The 21,881-nt window shown below is 45.3% G+C and overlaps 2 protein-coding genes across 2 annotated transcripts; one reads left to right on the top strand and one right to left on the bottom strand.

The window, feature by feature from the left end:
* The first annotated feature begins 9,784 nt into the window (after positions 1-9,784).
* On the top strand, positions 9,785-12,899 carry MRPS14 (mitochondrial ribosomal protein S14). The gene is made up of 3 exons (XM_086463425.1): positions 9,785-9,829; positions 10,255-10,413; positions 12,393-12,899. Exons 1-3 carry the CDS (start codon positions 9,785-9,787, stop codon positions 12,573-12,575), a joined length of 387 nt encoding a protein of 128 aa, XP_086319551.1. The 3' UTR covers positions 12,576-12,899.
* A 1,239-nt stretch (positions 12,900-14,138) lies between these two features.
* CACYBP (calcyclin binding protein) lies at positions 14,139-20,128 on the bottom strand. The gene is made up of 6 exons (XM_086463424.1): positions 20,057-20,128; positions 19,277-19,469; positions 18,408-18,504; positions 17,708-17,807; positions 16,339-16,433; positions 14,139-14,449 (listed from the first exon to the last, which is right to left on the bottom strand). Exons 1-6 carry the CDS (start codon positions 20,075-20,077, stop codon positions 14,290-14,292), a joined length of 666 nt encoding a protein of 221 aa, XP_086319550.1. The 5' UTR covers positions 20,078-20,128; the 3' UTR covers positions 14,139-14,289.
* Between the last annotated feature and the right edge of the window lie 1,753 nt (positions 20,129-21,881).

The raw sequence follows: 21,881 nt of genomic DNA, 5'->3' as shown, positions 1-21,881 counted from the left end.
AAGCCAGCTCTGGAAAGCCATCAGGCAGGTTTTCAGAGGTAGTACTGACCCCTCAAACAGCACAACTGCTTTCAAGAAGAAGAAAAAAGTGTAGGAAGTGCTATCAAAAAGCTGGTTTTCATGATTTTCTAAAAGACAAATTATTTGGTTTGCCCTGATTCAGTACTAGGTTGGTAAGTACCTGGAAAAGAGTCACGCTGGATGAGTTAGATACAACAGAGCTTCTAGTCCCCCCCCAACTAGGATCTTTAAATTTGCAGCTTTCAAATAAGACTTAGTATCATGGTCCACCACAATTATTAATTATGCCGTAGCACTTCTCCTTGCCCTGCAGTTACAACAGACATTGTATCAGTCTCCCAGCTGTGATCTGAACTACTGATTTGGCCATGGCAGTCTCCAGTAGCTTGCATGGTTTTCAACTAGAAGTGTGATAACTGTGCTGATGCTGCATGCATGAAAATTTCAGAGCGCTGACATTGATCTTTTAGTACAAGTTTGGGAGATAGTTTTGCTCACTTTACATGCATCACGCCATGAGATATCTTTCCCAGGACAGGCACATTTGAGGCATGGGTGTAAATGTTTTCAGGAAGGTGTTGAAGGGGATGCTAAGAGTCACTTTCTACAGGGACTATAAGTGTAGAACACTTTCTCAAGGAGGGAGAACAGCTAAGAGAAGTGGACTGCAGAACAGGTGTCACTGGGATAGACTAGACATGTCTGCATACAGCTGGAAAACCCTCTGCAGCACACTGTTAAACACCCCTTTCCTTCTCCCATCACCCACTGCCCATGGTTCTGTAAGTGCACCTCGTGAGCTGATCTGAGCAAGTTTCAGCCCCAGCCTTAGAGTCCCCATCTCTGCCTGCTGGAGACAGAGGAGAGGAGATGAGTTTCTGTGGAGTTAAGGACATCTGTTCTATAGAGGGAGGACTGAGACCCTCACTGGGCTTCACGTGTTGTCACAAAACCCTCACCTTGGGTACAACTGTCCTGACAGAGCTGAAGTAGCTGTCTTCATCTTCAAAGTCTCATGTTGATGATTTCCAGTTTAGCCCACCACTTCAAAAAGGCCCTTTAAATTTAAGATTTTTGTCATTGGACTCAAATGATACATAAAATTAAATGCACCTTCTTCTTCTAATATAGCGCATAGCCTGCACTGTTATCTGGACTGAAGAGAACTAAAAAATTTCCTCCATTTGAAACCAATGTTTTCGCAATTTGTGTGCCTGAACGCTGGACTGACTTGAGGGATTTCAAGTTTATTTTGCTTTGGCTCAGTTATCTGATTTGTTATCTCAGCATTGGCAAGGTTCATTCAGAAGCTACTAGAGCAAATCTGTTAACACATGGAGTGAGAGGATGTGTTGTAAACCCATTTGTTTTCCTGTACTTTTATTTCAAAAACATTCCTTCTTTCCTACCCTGCATAAATAAATAGGAAGAGCTTGTTTTCAGGCTGATTAAGTCTCAGAAGTAAGACCTAAAAATAAATAAATAAAATATAACTGTTTAACTGCATTGACATTTTGAGGTCAAAACTGAAGTCCAAACATTTAGTTTAAAGTCTTCACATAAAGTCTTTAACAGAAACAAAATTGTTTGCTGTAAAAGTTCTGTGCTGTCAACGAAGCAAGAATTTTGGACTCAAGAAATCAACACCTCATAGACAAGAATAACAGGAAGGAAGAAACTGAACAAACACGTGTGGAAGTATAAAATGTAAAGTTAGAAACCTAAATTTATCAGTTGGTGTTACAAACTAAATTTTGGCATTAATAGTAGATGTCATTCTGTACAGGAGGTGATATATACTTAGTTAGATACTTATATTTTCATATCACAGGACGCAAATACAAAATGCCACCATATGTGACTTACTAAGCAGTCATGTTATTCATTGCACAAGCAGAAGAAAATACATTATTTAAGTGCTAAATTAGGTAATGCGGTAACTAGAAAGCATTTGGCCTATATGTATCCATAGTAACAACACATCTGAACTCAGATAATAGTGCTGCCCCAGATAATACTCTTTGAAGTAACAGCGGATTCCACCTCTAAAGAACCACACTAAGTTTTAAGCTTCTCTGCTATTTCCATTCCAATCACATTTCTGAAAGTCATACAATCCTGAATTACAATGAAAATTAACTGTTTCTGTGAAACATCCTTATATCTCCTAAATGTCTGCTGAAACTTTAGAAATATCCCTACCATTAGATTCATGTTCTACCATTGGAAGCACAGCTACAGGAAGGTGTCCTTTGCACTCAGAAACATGAGGCTTTGGTTGCTAAAAACCAAACAAAACACCACCGCCATTGGAAAAGTACATTATACATGCTCTTCAAGCAAATCATCACTGACATCAACCAAAATAAGGTACAGATTTCAAGATTCAAGTCTACAAATCTTTATCTTACATGAATAAAATAAAATAATTGCATTATCTTTGCTGCTTACTCCCAAGTAGCAATTTGTTTGGTTGTTTTCTTTCCCCTCCATTCACTCTTATCTACATTTGACTTAGACTAAGAGAAATGGAGGGGGGGGAAAAGCATGTTGCTCTGGGGAGGCAGGGTCTCTTCCCTGTCTCTGCCTCCTGAGGTTTTGTAGATACCCATTTGTGACCAAAGATGTGGCTTTCCCACCCTGACCCAGCTGCTATTCTGTTTCCCAAGACTCCTCTCCCTCAAAGGGCCACAGAAACTAACTATACCTTTCTTTTTCTGCTGTGCAGACTTCTGAAGCAAATCAAGTCATAACAGATTGCTTCAAAGCTCTGAACAAATTTAATGTCTAAATTCTACAGATTCTCATCATAGTCCACTGCAGGAAACCCCAAAAGCTTTGTTTTGTGGTGTTTATTTCCAAAACCCCAAAGATGAGTTCACCAAAACCACCTCACCACCCCAAACAGAGAGACACATGCACAAAATCCCTTTGCTCAGCACCAAGTGCTGAATAGCATTCTGGGTTGCAACATGTCATTACTAATTAGGGCTTCATGGGAACCACAAATTGATCTCAGATTTTCCTGGGCTTAGAGATAGTTCAGGAGGAAAAACCCCTAGATGTAAGCATTTCTGTCAAGCATAATGAAAGGGGACAGCTTTTTTGGCTTCTTCATCATGTAATAAAGAGATTTTTCCCTGCTGTTAAAGAGAGTGGGTTTAACTGATACTTCATGGAGAATATCATGTCATACATATAAGTGGCACTAATAGCAGATTAGAGAAACGACTAATTTAGGAAAGAATGCCTAATGGTCAGATCTACTAGGCAAAGAATACTCTTCTAAGGAAAGGGATGGAAGAAGCCCTGCTTGCATCTTTCCAACCTTTGCAGAGGAAAGCATGGGATGATCAAAGCTGGAGAGAACCTACAGTTCGTCTGTGAAAGACTCCAAGGATCTAACTCTTTTTCCATCATACAGGTCAGTGCTTGAAGATCTGGGGTACAGGCCTTCGCAGTATCATGTTCTGCTAGCACCCAGTCAGCCATAGGAGATGCATGACTGGAAGCTGCTTCAATCAAGGCAAGAGCTGATAAAGACATGGATGTAGGTACTTAGCAGGATGCCACCCAGGTGACGTGGAGATGGGACTGAGGAGAGGAAGGGGGACGTGTAGTCCCAGGAAAAAGGAAATACAGGTCTAGGACAGCTCCATAGCTGCAGAAAAGGAAGAGAGAGACAATTATAAGATCAAAGATTGAGAAATGGGGCAAAGTAGACTACATACATATCCAAGCAGCAAGAGTTATACAGCATAACACTAGAAACAATACACGTTAAAGCTGAAGAAAAAATGCCAGGGGAAAAAAAAAAAAAAAAAAAAAAAGACAAGCAGTGAAATGAGCCATGGGCTGAGACATGAGCTTTCTAAGTAACAAGGGAGAGTACATGGTGCGATTTTTCGAGCACAGCATGTTGTATGCTAGGGCTAGAACACAAGCTGCCAAGTTGCACCACAGCACTAGAGAAATCAGAGCTGGCAGTTTCCTAACTGCCAAGTTAGAAAACTGGCATATTTAACCATCCTAAAGCCAGGGGAGGCTTCTTGTGAGGAACACAAGAGGAATAACAAATATGAGAAGACATGTCACAAAGTCCTTAGCAATTTCACAGAAGTGCTGCTGATACCCAAACAGCCATCACTTACTTCAATAACTCTCGAGAGCAGCAACAGACCTGTCTGACCAACACTAGGAAGGCAGCATTTAGGCTCAGGAGACACAAGCATTACCAGTGATCAATATTCATCATGTGCGCTGCCCTCAAATGGCTGTTGACTGTAGAATGCCATACTGTTTAAAGCACGGAGATGACAATGCGGGGCAGGAAAGTGCATAGCAGCAGCCTGCGGAGAGAAGCATTTGCTGCAGAGGCACATGGCAAAGCTGTGTTAGATACAGAAGCAGATGCAGCAGCACAGAAGTTAATAAACCAGCTCATCTCTGAGTAAGTTGGAATACAGTCGAGTTGGAATACAGTCGAGTTGGAATACAGTCGAGTTGGAATACAGTTGCACTCCTTACATCTTGCAACACTTTTAGCAACAAATAACGACACAAGTCAGTTATACCAAAAAGCAGAACTCAGTAATTGGGGCTGCTATTTTTTTGTTGGCGATCTGACAAAAATGAAGGGAGAGTCAAAACATGCACAAGATGATGATACTACTCCTCAGATGCTAAGAAGTCTAGCTCATTTTCCTTCTGCTTTTGGTATTTTTCTCAGTGAAGCATTCAGCTGAGACGAGCTGCTAATTTTACAGATTTTCCATAAGTATAATTTAGTTTAACCAATTGGATTATTTGTCTTTATTTTCTGTGCTGAAACTATTCTACTGCTCCAAACTTCACCTGCTTTAGAAAGCTCTGCAGCAGATTTCCTTTTCTATGGTATTGGTCATAGAAGTCATTTGATGCAACTGCTGTAATAAGCTAGCCAGCATTCTGTTTTCAATATTATGCGATCTTCATGCAGTTAATGGTTGCAATTAATGCACCTAATGACTGCCAACAAAAAATGCAACCATTAATTTAGCAAGGTTGTTTCCCTTGCAAGTATCTACCTTTTTTTCCCCTTACTTCCAGACTGAACGACCCTTACCTAATACTATAGAAGTTTGGGACGATTTGAAATAATGAATGGAATACCAGAATTATAATCAGACAGGTAGATACTGGCTTCTAGATTAATCCTTATATTTACCTTTCCTTGCATGCTAATTCTTCTGCAATACCTGATAAGCAAGGTGTATTACCTGCTCATACGTGAATGAGAGATTGTTTCCAAAATCTTACATACTCATTATAAAGTGCAGAGAGGCTTAATAGTATTTGCATATTTGCTAGTTAATATAAATATGCATTTTGTAACAAATGACTTAGTTTCCGTCTGTTAAATCATTAGCCTCCATTTTAAGTCAGTCTCTCCTGAAGCAAATCTTTGTTCTGTTGCCTACACAGCTCAAAAGTTTTGTAACTCCTGTATTTGATCAATTTTACTTATCCAATGAATGACATTTTTATTATAAATAGTATAATCAATAAAGTACTTTTATTGTGGAAATAGTGATAGATTTCTTTTTATGTGGTAAAGAACTTCTACTGGCTTTCACCACTGAGTCTGTGGAAAGGTGTACGAAGGTATAGGAAGAGCTTTTGGATGAGAAAATAGCGACCAATTACTGAGAGTGTTTGTTAAAATTAGAAGATGTGTGATCAAATTTCAGTATCATCTCATGACAAAAGGAAGGGCTTTTAAAACAACTACTGTCACACAGAAATCAGAGCCTAAAATGGAAATTACTAGGAACAAGCATTCTAAAATAATTACCTTCTAGGTTAAACCCTAGCTCCATTGAAGCCAAAGACAAAACTGCCATTTACTTTAGCAGATAGGTGGTTTCATGTGGTTGGAGTAGACAACCTGGGAAAGCTTAAGCCCTTCAAAATGGAGCGACATTAAATACTACTATACATTTTGCAATAATAGTACACGACCATAATACAGGATTTTTGATGTTTGTCTAAGGCTTTCAAAGCCTTGGAGGGTATCTGCTATAAGAAGTCAGGGAAAAATCGTCTGTTTTTTTCATTCAACACAAACAACAGGAATCTCAAAGGAAATAAAAATACTTTTCTCTTACCTTTTAAGTACTTTCAGCTGTCTGGTTCAGAGCCCTTCTGATGCAGCCACCACTTGCAAAGGTAATCCGAGCAAGCTGAAAGGTCACCAAATCCTCTCCTCTTCCCACTCCAGCTGCAAACCAGCAGCAGTCCCTGCGATGAATTTAAGTCACCATGGACCTCAAATGAAAGGAACCAATAGAGGCCTTGGGGTGTTTCCCTCCCACAAACCACCCAAGGAGGATGCTGGGTTTGGGAACAATTCCCCTACTCAGACTCAGTCTTACACACCAGCAGAAAGCACCATTTCCTATCCCTTTTATGCTCTGCTTCTAGTGAAAAGCCAGAAAGCCTTTCCAGCCCTGTAAATCTGGCAGCAAACATCCCAGAATTATCACCAAGACTCATGTATTGACAAGCACATTTGTAGTATTAATGTTGTGAAATTCAGGTGGGGTAACACAGAAAGTAAAGATAAAACACCTTTTAAAACCAGAAGTAGTTAAACACAACACTGCACTTATCCAGCACAATACTTTAAAAAAACCCCTCCAAGACTTAAAAGAAAGCTATTATGTGATGTAGTCATTGTTAAGGCACCCACACAATTATTTTAACCATGTGCATTATCGACCCCAGTTTTTAGCTAACAAAGTGTCTCAGATTCTGACCAGTTGCTTTGCTTTACTGCAGCCAGAAGCTGTGCTGAGCGAGCTGGAGTTGGCAGCAGCCAAAGGGCTATCAACACACATTATTAGCCCTTGCCAATCTCCGTTGCTTCAACAGCGGGATGAAGTCAAATACAGCATGCATACCACACCGAACACTGCAAACACCACTGACTTACACTGGGGGTCCACACTTTCTCACTTAGTTTATATTTTTTAAAGCTGTAAGCACCAAACACTCTGTCCTGGACCAGCCTGCTACAGAAAGGGAAAGATACTGCTGCAAGGCAACACGCATGGTCCCACCACCACGGCTGGGAAAGTGCTGATTACATAGCTGATGCTCATGAGGGAGGGAGGGATTCAGCCCTGGCTGAAGAAATTGTACTCCTTCCTGCGCTCACTGGTTCCTCACTCATCGGGACCATCTAACAAACACGGAGAGACCAAAGTGCAGCGGAACAAAATATCTTAGAAACTAATGCATGCTCTAACATCTAAATCTCCTTTGATCACATCTGGCTCCTTACTTTATTTGCTCTGCTGATATGCTGCAGATTGCTTTTACCAGCTGGAAAGCTGAAAAAAAAAAAAAAAAAGAAAAGCTTTTGTTGAAAGTTATAGACAACAGCATCAGGGAACAAAGCTTGAAATTGTGTCCCTGCAAACACCAGAAACCACCTTCCAAGCCACCAAGACACCACATCACCAGGAAGCACAGTCACAAACAGCCGGAGTTTTGAACTGGATGCTCACAGAAAAGTTGCAGCCCACAGTCTGTGCAGGCTGAGCCCTTTCTGCTGCTGCAGTTTCCCTCCATAGACAGACCCTCACACAAGTTGAAGAGCAGCCTTTTGGCCTCTCAGAGCACAAAGGGAGCACAGAGAGATGGGAAACAAGGCCACTAACAAGCATCCTACCTCTTCTCGGCTCCTGAGACCCATCTAAAGCAAGAAGAACAGAAAACAGATGTCCCTCTAAGCCAGTTTAATGCTCTGTGTAACAGGTATTAGCAGTTTCAGCTTGGCACTTCCAGAGGACAAAAACCCTCAAGGTAGTTAATACCTGGCTTGGCAAGACAGCCAGAAAGTGAACAGGCTGTGGAGAATTAACTACTTTATCAGCACCAAATATGGCCTCTTTCCACTGATCATCATCAGCCTAGGTGGGTAAGTTACCGTGGAAGCTGTTGCTGCTGGCTGCAACAGGGATAATAAAATTCGATTCCGTTAGCCTGCCAATCCGGCCACTTCTTCCAGACTACACCTACCTACTTCAGGACTGGTATAATATACCAGGCATCTAAGTAAAACACCTCGCACACAGACAACAAGCAGCGTGACAAAATGAGAGAGAGAATCAAGCTTCTCATATGGCTTTTCGGATGTAGCTAAAAAGCTGATATGAATGGAAAACTTAATCAAAATTATTAATTCAACATCAAAAACTTAATGGATGTTCTCTCTGAAATCAGGACATAGAGTTATTTTAAACACTGCCTAAGTGAAGTCCCAGTCAGTAGAACAGGCTGGTTTCTCTTACCAAACAATAGGACAGTTAAGAACAACAGAAGCATAATTTCCCATATATTTTTCACTGTTTGGGTTTTAGATTAGCGAATGGTGGCTGTAAAATGCAGTAACTTCCCCAAAAGTAATGAGTTGAAAAAAAAAATGCAAACGTGCATATATATTTAGGATTAGACCTAGGTGATAAGCAGACAAACTCTTGAGAAACAAACTAAAACTACATTTAGGAAAGCAGCTGGCAGACAACCTAATACACAGCAATGGCAGGTGTACAGGACAAAAACGCTTTTCTCTTTTGAACCTCATGAAGCTCAAAAAGGGCAAGTGTAGGGTCCTGCACCTGAGGATGAATAACCCCATGCACCAGTACAGGCTGGGGGTCGACCTGATGGAGAGCGGCTCTACAGAGAAGGACCTGGGAGTTCTGGTGGACAGTGAGTTACCCATGAGCCAGCAATGTGCCCTTCTGGCCAGGAAGGCCAATGGTGTCCTGGGGTGCAAGAAGAGTGTGGCCAGCAGGTCAATGGAGGTTCTCCTCCCTCTCTATGCTGCCCTGGTGAGGCCTCATCTGGAGTACTGTGTCCAGTTCTGGGCCCCCCAGTTCAAGAGGGACAGGGAACTACTGGAGAGAGTCCAGTGGAGAGCTACTAAGATGATGAGGGGACTGAAGCATCTCTCTTGGGAGGAAAGGCTGGGAGACCTGGGGCTCTTTAGCCTGGAGGAGAGAAGACTGAGAGGGGACCTTATCAATGCTTATAAATATCTACAGGGCGGGTGCCAAGAGGATGGGACCAGGCTCTTTTCAGTGGTGCCCAGTGACAGGACAAGGGGCACCGGGCACAAACTGGAGCACACGGAGTTCCACCTGAACATGAGGAAAAACTTCTTTACATCAAGGGTGGCAGAGCACTGGAACAGGCTGCCCAGGGAGGTTGTGGAGTCTCCTTCCCTGGAGATACTCAAAACCTGCCTGGACATGATCCTGTGTGACCTGCTCTAGGTGATCCTGCTCTGGCAAGAGGTTGGACCAGGTCATCTCCTGAGGTCCTTTCCAACCCTTCATGTTCTGTGACTCTGGACAGGGACCCCACCACGCGGCGTGATGTCTCTGCATCACATTTTCCTGGTGGGACTCCTTCCCCTGTCGTTTTTACAGACTTTCCTCTCCAACCTGGGATCCTTTTGGTCCACCCAAACTCGGACCCTGAGGTTTCTGTGGAAGCTGCCAGCTCCCTCTAATGACGGGTGGTGCCAGCGAGGCTGACGTCAGCACCGGGATATGCAGCACCGCCCGCCCGCCACGGCGCTGAGGCTCAGCCCCACTCCAACGCGACGGACGCCATGACTGACGCGCGGCCCGGCGGGGCGGGGCCCCGCGGCCGCCCCCCGCCAGTAGCCTGCCTAGGCGCATGCGCGGCCCCGCCCCTGCGCACCGAGAAGATGGCGGCCTCCGGGCTAGGCTGGGCGTTGCAGGCCGCTCGGCAGGTCGGCCCGGCTCCCTCCCTCCCCTGTTCCCCTTCGGGACCGTGTCCTGCCCGGCCGAGGCGCCGGGGAGCGGGCAGGACCCGGCGAGGGGGCTGCGGGGCTTGTCAGGCCGCTGGGGGCGGTGGCGGCGGGCTCGGCCCCGCGTCAGCCCGAATCTCGCTTGAGCCCCGGGGTTCGCCGGCGGCGGGAACAACGCGGATATGGGTGTAACTTCGGGTTATTTGTGTCTCCAGTATCGTAAATTTCTTACTGGCTTCTGTGACCTAAGCTGGATCACACGTTACCTTTTTTGGGCGGGAGGTGCACTGCAGGGAAGTAAATGGAAGAAGACGGACAAAGAGACGTCTGTGGGAATAACTGATACTGGAATTGGGCAAACTATACGTGCGGCAGTTCGGTATTATAAACTTAATTTTTTTAATTAGGTTCTCCCCTCAGCCTCCACAAGGCAAGTGCGGAGCTACTACGTGGATTGGAGGATGCTGCGGGACGTCAAGAGAAGGAAACTGGCGTACGAGTATGCAGACGAGAGGCTGCGGATCAACGCCATCCGGAAGAACACCATCCTTCCCAAGGAGCTGCAGGTACCGGGCAGCAGAGCCCCAGCCGGGGCCAGGCACAAGCCCACGCATGGCTCCTACTGCTGTGACGTGCCCTGGGCTGCAGCGGCCGCTTTACAGATCTGGGTGGCCTTGCCAGGTCACGAACAGATCCGTTTCCCTAACTCATGAGTGCAGAATCATGTCATCTTGCACAGTTACTGTTAGTGCCCAGGCATCTTCAGAGCGGCTGCCTTTTGGGGGTATTCACAACAACGGTGTATTCAACTGACTAGAGGCTGTGTGCGTTGGTCTGTGGTTTTTTTAAACCAGTGCTTCTCATGTAAGTAGTATATGTAACACTACATATGATGAAGTCTTGTTTTTTTCCCCTCACAGCTGTCACTAACATACATTCAGAAAACTGTTTGCCTTGTTTCTAACAATATGGGATATTACATGGTTACTTCTATAGTTTCCTAAATAAACTTTAGATTTTTGTGTTTATTTAAAGCCTGATGCAGCCAAACCCACCAGTTCAGTTAGAAATACTTAGTTTTACTCTTTGCCTGAGCTACAAGCAAGTAAAAGCTACATCAGATCTGGGTGTTATATCTGTTCTTAAAAATGCACATATTCACTGCCCTGCACTTAGCTGTCCTTACTAAGCATTAAATTCATTTGCAAATATCCTGTACATATTTGATCTGGCTACACCTAGTTGTGGTGAGATCTGTTCACGCTTAAACTGGGAGAGAAAGTGTATGAATATGCTTTTATATACTGACTTTACCATTCTCTTGGCGAGTCTAGTCTGTATTGGCTGTCCTTACAGAACAAAAAAAAAAAAAAAAAAAGATTGCTACTGGCTTTAGTCTTGGTATTCCTCAGCTGCTTTTGTCACCTTTTGAAGTCACTAAGTCATAGCAGCAGCTAGAATGAAGAAAAAGACTCCAGGAAAGTAACTTTTTTCCTCCCCTACAAGATGTTATTTGGGCTCCAGATTTAAAATCTTAAAAGTAAGTTACAAGTTTTCTCTGAAAACACAGACTACTTTCTGAATAAAATCCTAGGAATTAAATAGGTAATAAAATACTGTAAATGTTTGGCTGTACTTGGTAGAGTGTATAGGTGGAGCTTTATGCACAGATAAGATGCACAACTGGACAAAACCAGTAACTGAAATACATTTTGAAGACAAGAAGTCCAGCTGATCTTGCTGTTGCTGAAGTTGAAAGTCACATTGCTGCTGCCTTGATGCCATCTTCCTTTGAAGGCAAACATCCTTTTAGAAGATAACCTTACACTATTGCTTTTCAGCACGCCTGCAACCTAACGAGTTTTTGTTGTCCAGCCTCAGACCTTCCTTTTACCTCCAGCTGTGACAAAGGATTCCTTGAGCCCTTCTGCCCTTCAGCATATTAAGTGTAGGGACGCTTACCTAGCCTCAAGCAACTTCCTTTAGGCTGCATTTCCTTGCTGAGCTTGCCTGTTCTGACATTTCAATGGCTGCTACCTGCTGCTTCCTGAAAACGGTTGAGCTCTTTTGTAGATAGAAAGATCTTTCTTAAGCCTTCTCTTTGGAACAGATACTTTGACCTGTCCTCCTCTGGCTGTAACTCCTTCCAAAGTATACTGTATTGAGATCCCTTTTACTGACAGCAAAGCATGTTACTTGGGAAGGGAGTTAATAAGGAACACAAATTTAAGTCCAGCTCATCTTAAAGGACTAGCTCACCCTGGCTATGACTAACTGTAATTACTGGCATGAGGTTGTTCAGTCTGTTAATTTTGGGGTCTCCATGTGGATCATTTTTACATTGACTGTTGGGATGCCCAGAAAGAAAGGGTCAAGTGAGGCAGGCAGGCACAAGTTCCCTATCAAATAGCAAAGCATACTCATGAGGTGGTAGAGAAGCTTGTGGTGGTACCTACTCTACAGCTAGATTTTGAGGTCTGGCAATAAGCCCCCTCAAACTCATGGGGAACACAGATAAACTCTATGTTGTGGTCTTCTGTTTTAGGAAATGGCTGATAAAGAGATCGCTGCCTTGCCCCGGGACAGCTGCCCTGTGAGGATCCATAATAGGTGTGTCCTGACATCCCGCCCTCGGGGGGTGAAGCGGCGTTGGAGGCTCAGCAGAATCGTTTTCCGCCATTTTGCTGACCATGCTGAGATGTCTGGGATACAGAGGGCTATGTGGTAGATCACTGCATGGATGTACATTCAGGCAGAAAACATGAAACAGGCCCAGTTTGCATGTTTGAGTAATTAAAGCAAGACTGTCCTGCTTACGAGTCCAGCATTAATATCAAACTATTAAGGGAAGGAGGAGAAGCCATGCTGATATATTAACCTCACTTACTGGATCACAATTGGTAGCAGCTGACAAGAAGCAGCAGAACTGCGCTAACTGGTCTGTAGGAGAGGCAGTTTTATTTTGAGGAAAAAAAGTCACTACCTGATGGTTGCAGAACGAAGCTGAGGTTTGCAATACGGGCAACGTTAGAAATAAAGACATACAGCACAAGGCTTGTTTAAGCAGTTTTTTTGCCACCATGCGGTAAATTCACCATGGTAATTTGGGTAAAAGCATAAATGCATAACAGGGCAAAGTGCTGTTCTGCCACGAACAAGGGTGAACACAAACTGAAAACAAAACATGGCCTCAAGTTTAGATACTCTCGCTATGCAAACTTAATAGATGTATATTAACAAGCAGACAAGGTGGATAAAGGACCTATTAGAAACTACAACATGCTAGTATTGGTCCTGCTCGTAGTGCAGTGGTTGGTCCAACGCTTTAAGAACAAGGTAGCAAGTCCTAGTCCAGACCACAATAGGCTGCTTTAATTTGTAAGGTAACATCAAACAAACCTGTCCTTGGGAGACACATAAGGAAGCAGGAAGGAAACAGTAACAAGCCTGCTGCTAAGCTCATGTTTGCCCTGTACTCTTCTTCACCGCAGGGCAGTAAAGGGGAAGTGGCTACTCCGTCCCTCTCCCTAGCAGCGGGGCCGAGAGCCTGCAATAAACAGGCCAGGTAAAACATTACTGCCGCCTGATGGAAGCCACACAGGCAGCAAATTGACAGCAACCCACCACCCCCAATTGAGTCAAATTTTGGAGTGTAAGCTATCTCAATGTACCTCTTACTCTGTTACCTTAAAACCCTTGAACGTTGATAGGAGAAAGTGGAGCTCGTCTCTCTGGCTCATACGCAGCTAGAGCCAGGGCAAACTCACTGTCCAGCACCAGCAGCTCACTGCCCTCCTGCAACTGATGCCACCTCAAAGACACCCCAAGGAGGTCACAGCATAGGCGCTGAAGAGCTGTTTTCATTTCTAGAATTTGTAAGACATTAAACAGCCAGTAAGTAATATCTGAGAGTAATCATTACATTTTAATAGCACAGGATTAACACCATATTGTTTCTGCTCAACTATCAAGTGCTTGAGATGGTGCTTCTGCTTTCTTCAGCATTTCTCCCTTTGTGACATGCTTTACAGTTCACCATTACTTTCCCATATCTAATCAAAAAACCCACACCCCCTGCAGTGAGCATGACATGAGCCCCAGCAACCAGATGGGTACAGCTGTCACTTGCAACAGAGGCCTCGACTCATCCTAGTTTAGGATTCCTTTTCTTTTACACTCTGTTCTGTTTCACAACACTCTCCACTCGGCTGAGATGCTTTTTTCAAGGAGGGGTAAGGATATACCTATGCTCCACTCTTCAGGAAATGGTGAGCCACTTGACTGAAGGAAATGCTTTATAAGCTATTTTATTTAAATATTTTCTCCAACCTGAAATGGAAAATGACTGTCTTTGCTTGGAAGAAGGTTGTGTAAACAATGATCTTTGCAGCACAGCGTGTCTCACATGGAAGATCAGTATTAAGGCGCCCCTAAGAATACTTTCAAATATCCATTGGTATGTCCCCTTTGGATTGCTTTTCTCTGCTTTCAACCCAGGCCTTGTTGATGGTGCGCTTCATTTCATCATCCCCTTCCGCATACATCTTTTTTAGAAGGTTCATAAGCCCTTCACTAGGATCTGCGGTGTCATAGGCAGCCTTCCTGCAGATGGATACATATGAGAAGATCAGGTATATCCAACAACTCTGTGCAAAATATGAAACGCTAGTGTTTGTTTGAAACATCCTGGTAACAGTGAGGATTTTGCTTTGGCAGTCTTCAGACCCTGACAGGCTGAAGTCATGACTCAGTCAGCTTCCAAGCAGGGAGAATCCTGAAGGGATTAAATCCCTTAAACTAAATGCAAGTTGAGGAGTACACCTAGAGCTGTCCCACTAAGGACGATGGGAAGCATTTTGCAGTAAACATGACCCTTGAAGCACCACCCAACGTTAATGTTAGGAAGCCAGACTGGAATGTAAGACACAGGAAGTGCAAGTATCTGTCTGTGCTGTTATGTGAAAACTGAGTAAAAATGGAAAAATGACCACACTGAACAATTTGAAGCGGCCACATTCACAACCCAAAAGGCCAGTCTTCTGCTTCTTATTTTTCAGATTATCTCCAGAGGTTAATTGACTCGTTTTTAACACCTTGCATTTCAAAGCAATTCTCTCAATTTAAGAAGCCAACTGACAAATGGTGCCCCCCACACGGTAAGCGCCTGGGTGCGCCACGCCCCACACTACCCCACGGTACATAATGCCCTCTCTGGCAAAGCTGCCTCGCTCCAGCCTGTGTTCTAGGATCCTCTAGGTAGCTACTAGTGCAGCTGCAGCCATCTGAAAAGCGTGCAGCTCAAAACAGATCAGCAGAGGGAGCACGTTCCCCAGGCACGGCGCCTCACAGACCGCAGGAGGTGATTTTCTGCAGCGACTCGTTTTGTCATACTGCAACCCTCGACACTTGGAACGAGGCAGCAATACTAACGGTGACCGGCTGGGCAGCGCGCAGGACTTCTCTGCTCAAGATACAGGTTTAACAGAACGACCCCGTCAGTCCTTCCAGCAACCTGCATTAGCAGGCAGGTCACCTTCTCTTAATCTCCAGTGACGGCATTTGGGAAGGGAAGGTAGTTTTGCCCTAAACTCAGGTATGGTTAGTTCGGACTAATGAGTTTTACCAAATCACCCTATAAACATACACAAAATGAATAGCTGTTGGCAGGGGTAACTTTCTCAAAAGCGAGTGTTTCCATGCTTCAAGGTGGGTATACACATTCTCTTCTGGATAAGAACAAGTGTGTGCATTGTAGAAGAATATAAATTTAAGATATACTACATTTTACATACATACATATATATATATATACACACACACACCCCCCTATAAAAAATAGATGTCTCTTGTCCCCAGGTGTTTCCTGCTGTAATTTACCACCCTTATATAGACAGCGTCTAAGCTGCTCGTAGGATTGCTCCCAGGCACTTGAAGCAATACAAATTAGCTTGAGAGGTTGTAGAATGATGTAGGTAAGCACAGACCTGTTTTGCCAAAAGCTGGGCTTTTTGTGCAGGCATTTCACACACAGGTGACAAAACAATAACTATTTCGACGAGCATAGCTGCAGGGAGTATAGACATATTTCTATATAATATACACTTAACCTAAAGAAAGGCAACCTTGCTCGAGCAGTTTTTGCAATGAATGCAGCCATCAAAATGTAAATGACTAACTGATTACCTTTACCACTCTTGCTACAAGTCTTATCTATCGTATTCCCCATGATGCAGCCTTCATCATTTGCAATACAACAGTGGAAAAATGGCAGACAGTGACTCAGGAGTGTATCTCCTCACTGCCAGTCCTACTAGTACCAAAAAAATCCCAACCTAAGGATTCTCCAACATCTTAGGGGCTTGTCCCCCAGAGCAGCAATTCTCAAAGCCTGACTGCAGTCAGTGCAGCACAGAGCTGCTCTCCTGGCAGTCCTAAAGCAATCTGGAGAACAAGAAATGGAAAACGAGATGGAGGGTTGAAGAGACACTTACTCTTTCTCTTTGCTTTCTTTTTCCACTTGAGTGAGACATTCCCATTTTTCCTCCCGCTTCTTCCTACACATCACAAGGACCGTGTCTGTCTTTATCTATATGGGGAACAGCAAGGCACGAATTTAAAATGCTTCACAAGGGGACACCAGTCACAACTACAATGAATAAGGTTCACTGGTAACGTAAACCTCTTTCTATACTCACAAACTCCTGAAACATTTATCTCAGCTATTGATTATTATGTGGCATATAGGAATTACAGAGTGTACGCAGCTTCAGGGTACAAAGTATTAACCTCGTGGTGGACAATTTAAATGGTGTGATTAATGTAATACCAGTACAGTACTACAGTACCATTACAGAAGAACACACAGTGCTGCAGAAACACCATTGGGTGATTCTCAGGATGCCAAAAGTACCCAGGACTGCTGGGTGAAGGGTGGCTGTATTTATTAGACTTCTCCAAGAATACCAAGTTCAGTTAGAGGCTCTCCCAATTTATTTCTCCAAGGATAAGAAACTAGCTTTAGGGCATTGCTTATCTTGCAATACGTTTGCAAGCTACAAGCAAAGCCTGTTTAATTGCAACCCTGACCTAAATTTCGCAAAGAACTCCTGCATACCACAGCGGGCAAGAGTCTGCTGGAGCTTTAGCTTAGCAAATACATGACCACTGCTCGCTTTTATGCCACATTTAAAATCACCAGAGCATCACCCTCATTTATTTCAGTTGTTTTAATTTCACACTGTCCTAGATTTAGAGCAATTTCGAATTGAACCATCATTTCTTTACCTCTGATGTCATTAAGTGCAGCGCACAACTGCACAGAACACACACAAGGTATCTGAGACATCCCTAAGCCCAGAAAGGTGCTACGAGTAGTGGCATACGGACACCATCACCAGCTGCAGCCATCAGCAGTGAAGTGTCACTAGCAGTCAATTCCAGAGGAGCACACCCTTACGAAGGCAGAGCAGGTTTCAGACTTTGCTTTGGGTATTATGCTGATTTAAGCTTCCCAAGATTTCAGTGTCTCAGACCTTAGAATTGCAAAGAATTTCTCAGAGGTATTTAAAAGCACTGGATGCTTAGTGGAATTTTCTGCTTAATTATTTCTGAAATCCTGTCAGAGAGCTATAAAAAAGCATAAAATATGCAGACATGATCTTGTGAAATAGAAGCCCACGGATTCCAGAGAATAATTCCACAATTACGACAATTACAGATTAATAAGAATCACGTTCCCAGTGAAGAGACCTTACAGACAGAAAGGAGGCACTGAAGGTTAGCACTGAGTCTCTTGAACTAGAGTCTGACACGGTACTTTGTGAGGGACCTAAATACCTCCAACAGCCGGCGCGCACTGACCTTTTTAGAGCTGCCTTCCACAGAGATGGGTTTCAGGAGGTTGTTGAAGGTCATGGTGTAATTCTTCCCATTCAGATTCTTCACTAGCAGATCAAACGACCTGGAAAGAGAAAGTGGAGGAAAAAAGGCACAAATACCCCAATCATTGCAAGGCTACTGTGCCTTGCCACCAAAAACAATGTCCGAAAGCCCCTCAGCAGGCACGTTTCTTGGGAAAGCAAGTCAACAGGCCTGAATTACTTTATTTGCAGGGCTCTCAAATCGTCATTTGGATTTAATACTGAGGACGTAAAAGGACCTATCCAGACTTCACAACAGATCAAGACCTTTAGGGTTCTTTCTACCTCACTGATCTCCTACAACCTTGGAAAGGCAGATTTACTTAATGTACACTTCAGTTCTAACGCCATCAAAAACCAGGGCTAACACTACATTTCCTGTCAAGCGTGATGAGGTGCAACAAGCATTTGTAAAACTAAAATATGCTGATACCCTCTAAGGAGAGCCATACTTAGGAGTATGTGCAAAGTGCTACTAAAAGCTAATATTGCTCAAGTTTAAAAAAGAAAAAAAAAGGAGGGGGGGGGCGGTTGGCAAGACCTGATCCAGAACAGAACTCCAGACAACACTTTCCTGCATTTCAAATGGTGTTCTTCACCCATGCTCTCCCCTGTGGCGTAGTGCAACAAGATGAACTCACCTCTCTGTGAAATTCACCTGCACATTCTCAGCTGGAAGCTTCTGGACTCCATTTAAAGAGATGTAAATCTTAATAAACTTATCTGACTGATCCCAACCTGCACGTGGAAAAAAAGATTAAGTCCTTTCCTCTGTAAACTTCACACATTCCATTCCAACTCCCTCCACAAAGTCCCCTAGCAATGACTAGGATCTCTGCCTTATTGAGTCATAGAATCATAAGGTTGGAACAGACCTCTGAGATCATCAAGACCAACCGTTGACCTAATACCACCATGCCCACTAAAACAGTCGTCAGCCGGATAGGGGAAAGACATGAATTATTCAGGAACAAGTGGAGAGCAAAAGGAGGTGCTCACATATAGCCCTGTACCCTAATTCCAAGAAAAAATATGTATCAGCTCAGGTAAAAGGAGAGCAATCCTGCCTGCGCAGGGGGAGTCAGAAGTAGCCGTCTGCTTTTGCTGCAGTTTCCTTGACCCACTTTTTCCCCTGCTCCCCGCGTGACAATCTTGAGCAATTCCATCTCCTTTTACCTACATGGCGAGCAGAGAAGCCAAAGCTCACTCTTCTGTTCCCGCTGAACAGTAGGCAATAGAACAAATCCCAGCTGGCACACTGGGGATCACTAACGCATCCCACTCACCAGTACTATCACACAAACAGAATTAATACACACTGTAGTGTGTGTGGGGGGGGGCAGGCACAGTAAGTACATGGTAGCTTTTACAGTGGGGTCTCCCATATGAAATAAACCCTGGAGATGGCTTCCCTACAATGCTAAAAGCAACTGTAACTCACACTAATGCCACCCTGCTTCTCTTCAGAAAATGCCTGAGCTCTTGCAAGCGTTCAGAAAAGCAATCCTACCATAATTGTTTATTTTCACTGTGTAGCCCCCCAGTGACGACTTCTCTTCCTCTCCTGCATCTTTTGGCTTCGGTGGGGGCTGATTCTTGATTTCTAGCTCTAGTTTGTGTTTCTCTGTCATCAGGACATCACGAAGTCGCTTCCTCGTGGCTGTCGTAAGCAATTCTTTAACCTCTTCCAAATCTTTCTGTAACTGGTTAAAAAACAAAAGACCACATGTATATGTTAGACACGGTTCACTTTACTCCAGGCTCATAGCTCAGCTTTTTCAGTTACAGCACTTTCAAATTTCCCAGATGCAGCAGCTTCAGGTGCACCCAGTCAGTAGTTTCCTTCCCCTCTGCAGCCTGTCACGCATGAAGCCACCCGTTCCTCACTCCCTGGCCGCTAATATCGTGGCTTCTTGGCCAGTACGCGTCTCAGGGCTGAGGCTTTCACCGATTAAAACCCAACAGAAACCGGTAAGAGCTTGGCACCTGCGACGGCTCCTCACGCGGTTCCGGATCACGCTAGGAGAGCCCCGCACCACCTCAGGAACAGTCCCTGCGGCCCCCACACAGTCTGAGGTTGAGCGCTCCCTGCCGCCCCCGGGCACGCAACCTGCCTGGCCCCACGCCTCCCGAATGCGCCCAGGCCAGGCCAGGCCACTGCCCGCCGCGCCGCCCGGCCCGGCCCAGCTCGGCCCGGCCCAGCTCGGCCCGCGCTCCCTGGGCCGGCCCCAGAGCGGGGTCCCGGTCCCGGTCCCGGTCCGAGCCCCCGGGGCGGGCGGGGCCGCCTCACCTCCTCGCGCGCTGCGGCCATCTCGCGTGCGGCGCAACCCCGCGGCAGCGGCTCCCGTGGCCCCTCTGGAACCTTCCGGCCTCACGCCCCGCCCACACCTCGGCCGAGCGCGTGCGCCGCGGAAGTGACGCAACGCCGCCGCCACCAGGGGCGCTCCGCGAGCCTCGCCTGTTCCGCTGGGTGAGCGGAACAGCTCCTCCGCCCGCCCCGTCACCCGCCGGCGTTGCCATGGCGACACGCAGCCACGGCGCTGCCAGGCCGAGGGGCGGGGCCACGGGCCTTCCCGCCTCCGCGGGGCCCTGAGGGGCGCGGCGCGCGGCGCGGCGCCCGTTGGCGGGCGGCCCTGAGGGAGCGGGCGCGGCGCCCGGCCGCGCTGGGCCCGGGAAGCGGCGCCGGGCCGCAGCTGAGACGGGCAGGCCCTACCGCCCGGTTGGCGGGTCTGGGAGCCGGCGGGGTGCGGCTCTCCTATGCGAGCGTTGCTCTTTTGGAGGGGACTTGAAATGACCTTCCTCAGAACTGCAGCCTGTTGCCCGCGAAAAAACGTACAGCGGGGCGTTTCCCTGCACCGTTGCTGCATCCGCGTACCGGGTTTATGCTCAGGCCTGCGTTCCACAGAGCACTTGGAACAGGCGTTGTGCCGAAGTGTTTATTGCAGCCTTCTGGCCCAGTGCTTCAAGATCTGCAGCCGAGAGGGGCTCAGGAAAGCTCTGCACAACTAACTGTTTCATTTTCATAGGGCTGAGCTTCAGCCTGTCCATCTTCAGGAACAGCGTTCACATCTGAAGCTGGGCTAGTTGATTTTATCTGGAAAATACAGTATCATCAACTGGAATTTACTTCTGCAGCATGGTTATTTCATTGGTTGAGAGCAGTTGCTTATTCAGGAATTGTTTCCTTATGATCTTTCTGTTAAGTAGACACTGAGACAAGAAAAAACTTTGTGGTTTTTTCCTTAGATACTAATCTTTGAGTTTCTCCACTCTCAATTGTGGTCTTATATTAGGAAGTGCTCAAAGCTTTAGAATTTAAATTGGTATTGCTTTATATTTAATTTCTGCCTAGAAGAGAAAACACTTTCAGTAATGCATAAGTGCATTTTTAAGTGAGCCTGTATTTTGCTTTTTTTCTTGAGACTTTTTAAAACCAGTGTTTGGTTTGTTTCCTTAAATCAGGAGCATTTCGGTGCCCATGGCACTTCCACTCGAGTGGCAGCTCCCCTGAGGAAGAGTTGTCACTCTTGTAACGCAAACCCAACTTCCACCCAGCTCTCCTTTGCATAAAGATGCAGCAGCGTCTGGATGCTGCATCCTCCCCTGGCCAGGAGCAGAAGAGGGACTGACAAGGCCAAGCTTTCTTCTCCGCATCCTTACAGGGAGCGGAGTAGCAGGCCTTCGCTCGAGGGGGAGGAGAATCAGAACAGTTCCTGCATCGAGAGGAGGAAAAGGAGCTAGGTGAGAGTTAGCAGGAGTACTGAAACTCAGCTGAACGATCCTGGTCTTGTCTGCCTGGCAGACAAAATCGAGTGCAGTGCTCTTCAGTGCTCACCAGGGCAGAGACTGGGCAGGGGAAAGCAGCTGAGAGGGCTTTGAAAGGATATGGCCTCTCTGTCTAGCATGTAGGAGCCATCCCTTCTGCCTTGGTCTGCAGGCATCAATAGCAACTGATGACAAACAGTCTTTGGATAGTGATGTGGAGGTAAATCAGTACAAAATGTTATGTCTGGTAAATTTAATTTTCAGCTTTTCTGCCTCTCTGCTTTCCTGTCTTCCCCTGAAGTACTGTGTACTTTTCCAGTTATCTGGGGAAATGGCTTTTCATCTCAATT

The sequence above is a fragment of the Leptosomus discolor genome, chromosome 3, assembly GCF_034619465.1.
Source record: "Leptosomus discolor isolate bLepDis1 chromosome 3, bLepDis1.hap2, whole genome shotgun sequence".
NCBI lineage: Eukaryota > Metazoa > Chordata > Aves > Leptosomiformes > Leptosomidae > Leptosomus > Leptosomus discolor.
The sequence above is the reverse complement of the archived record's forward strand: the minus strand, read 5'-3'. Positions and strand labels throughout refer to the sequence as shown.

Excerpts from the sequence above, each read along its gene's own strand:
- CACYBP (XM_086463424.1), bottom strand. The coding sequence starts at position 20,077 with ATGGCCGCAGCGCGCGAGGAG. Across the intron at positions 19,470-20,056 it reads TGGCCGCAGCGCGCGAGGAG|TTACAGAAAGATTTGGAAGA; the intron begins GTGAGGCGGCCC and ends TTTTTTAACCAG. Across the intron at positions 17,808-18,407 it reads CAGGTGAATTTCACAGAGAG|GTCGTTTGATCTGCTAGTGA; the intron begins GTGAGTTCATCT and ends TTCTCTTTCCAG.
- MRPS14 (XM_086463425.1), top strand. The coding sequence starts at position 9,785 with ATGGCGGCCTCCGGGCTAGGCTGGGCGTTGCAGGCCGCTCGGCAG. Across the intron at positions 9,830-10,254 it reads CGTTGCAGGCCGCTCGGCAG|GTTCTCCCCTCAGCCTCCAC; the intron begins GTCGGCCCGGCT and ends TTTTTTAATTAG. Across the intron at positions 10,414-12,392 it reads TCCTTCCCAAGGAGCTGCAG|GAAATGGCTGATAAAGAGAT; the intron begins GTACCGGGCAGC and ends CTTCTGTTTTAG.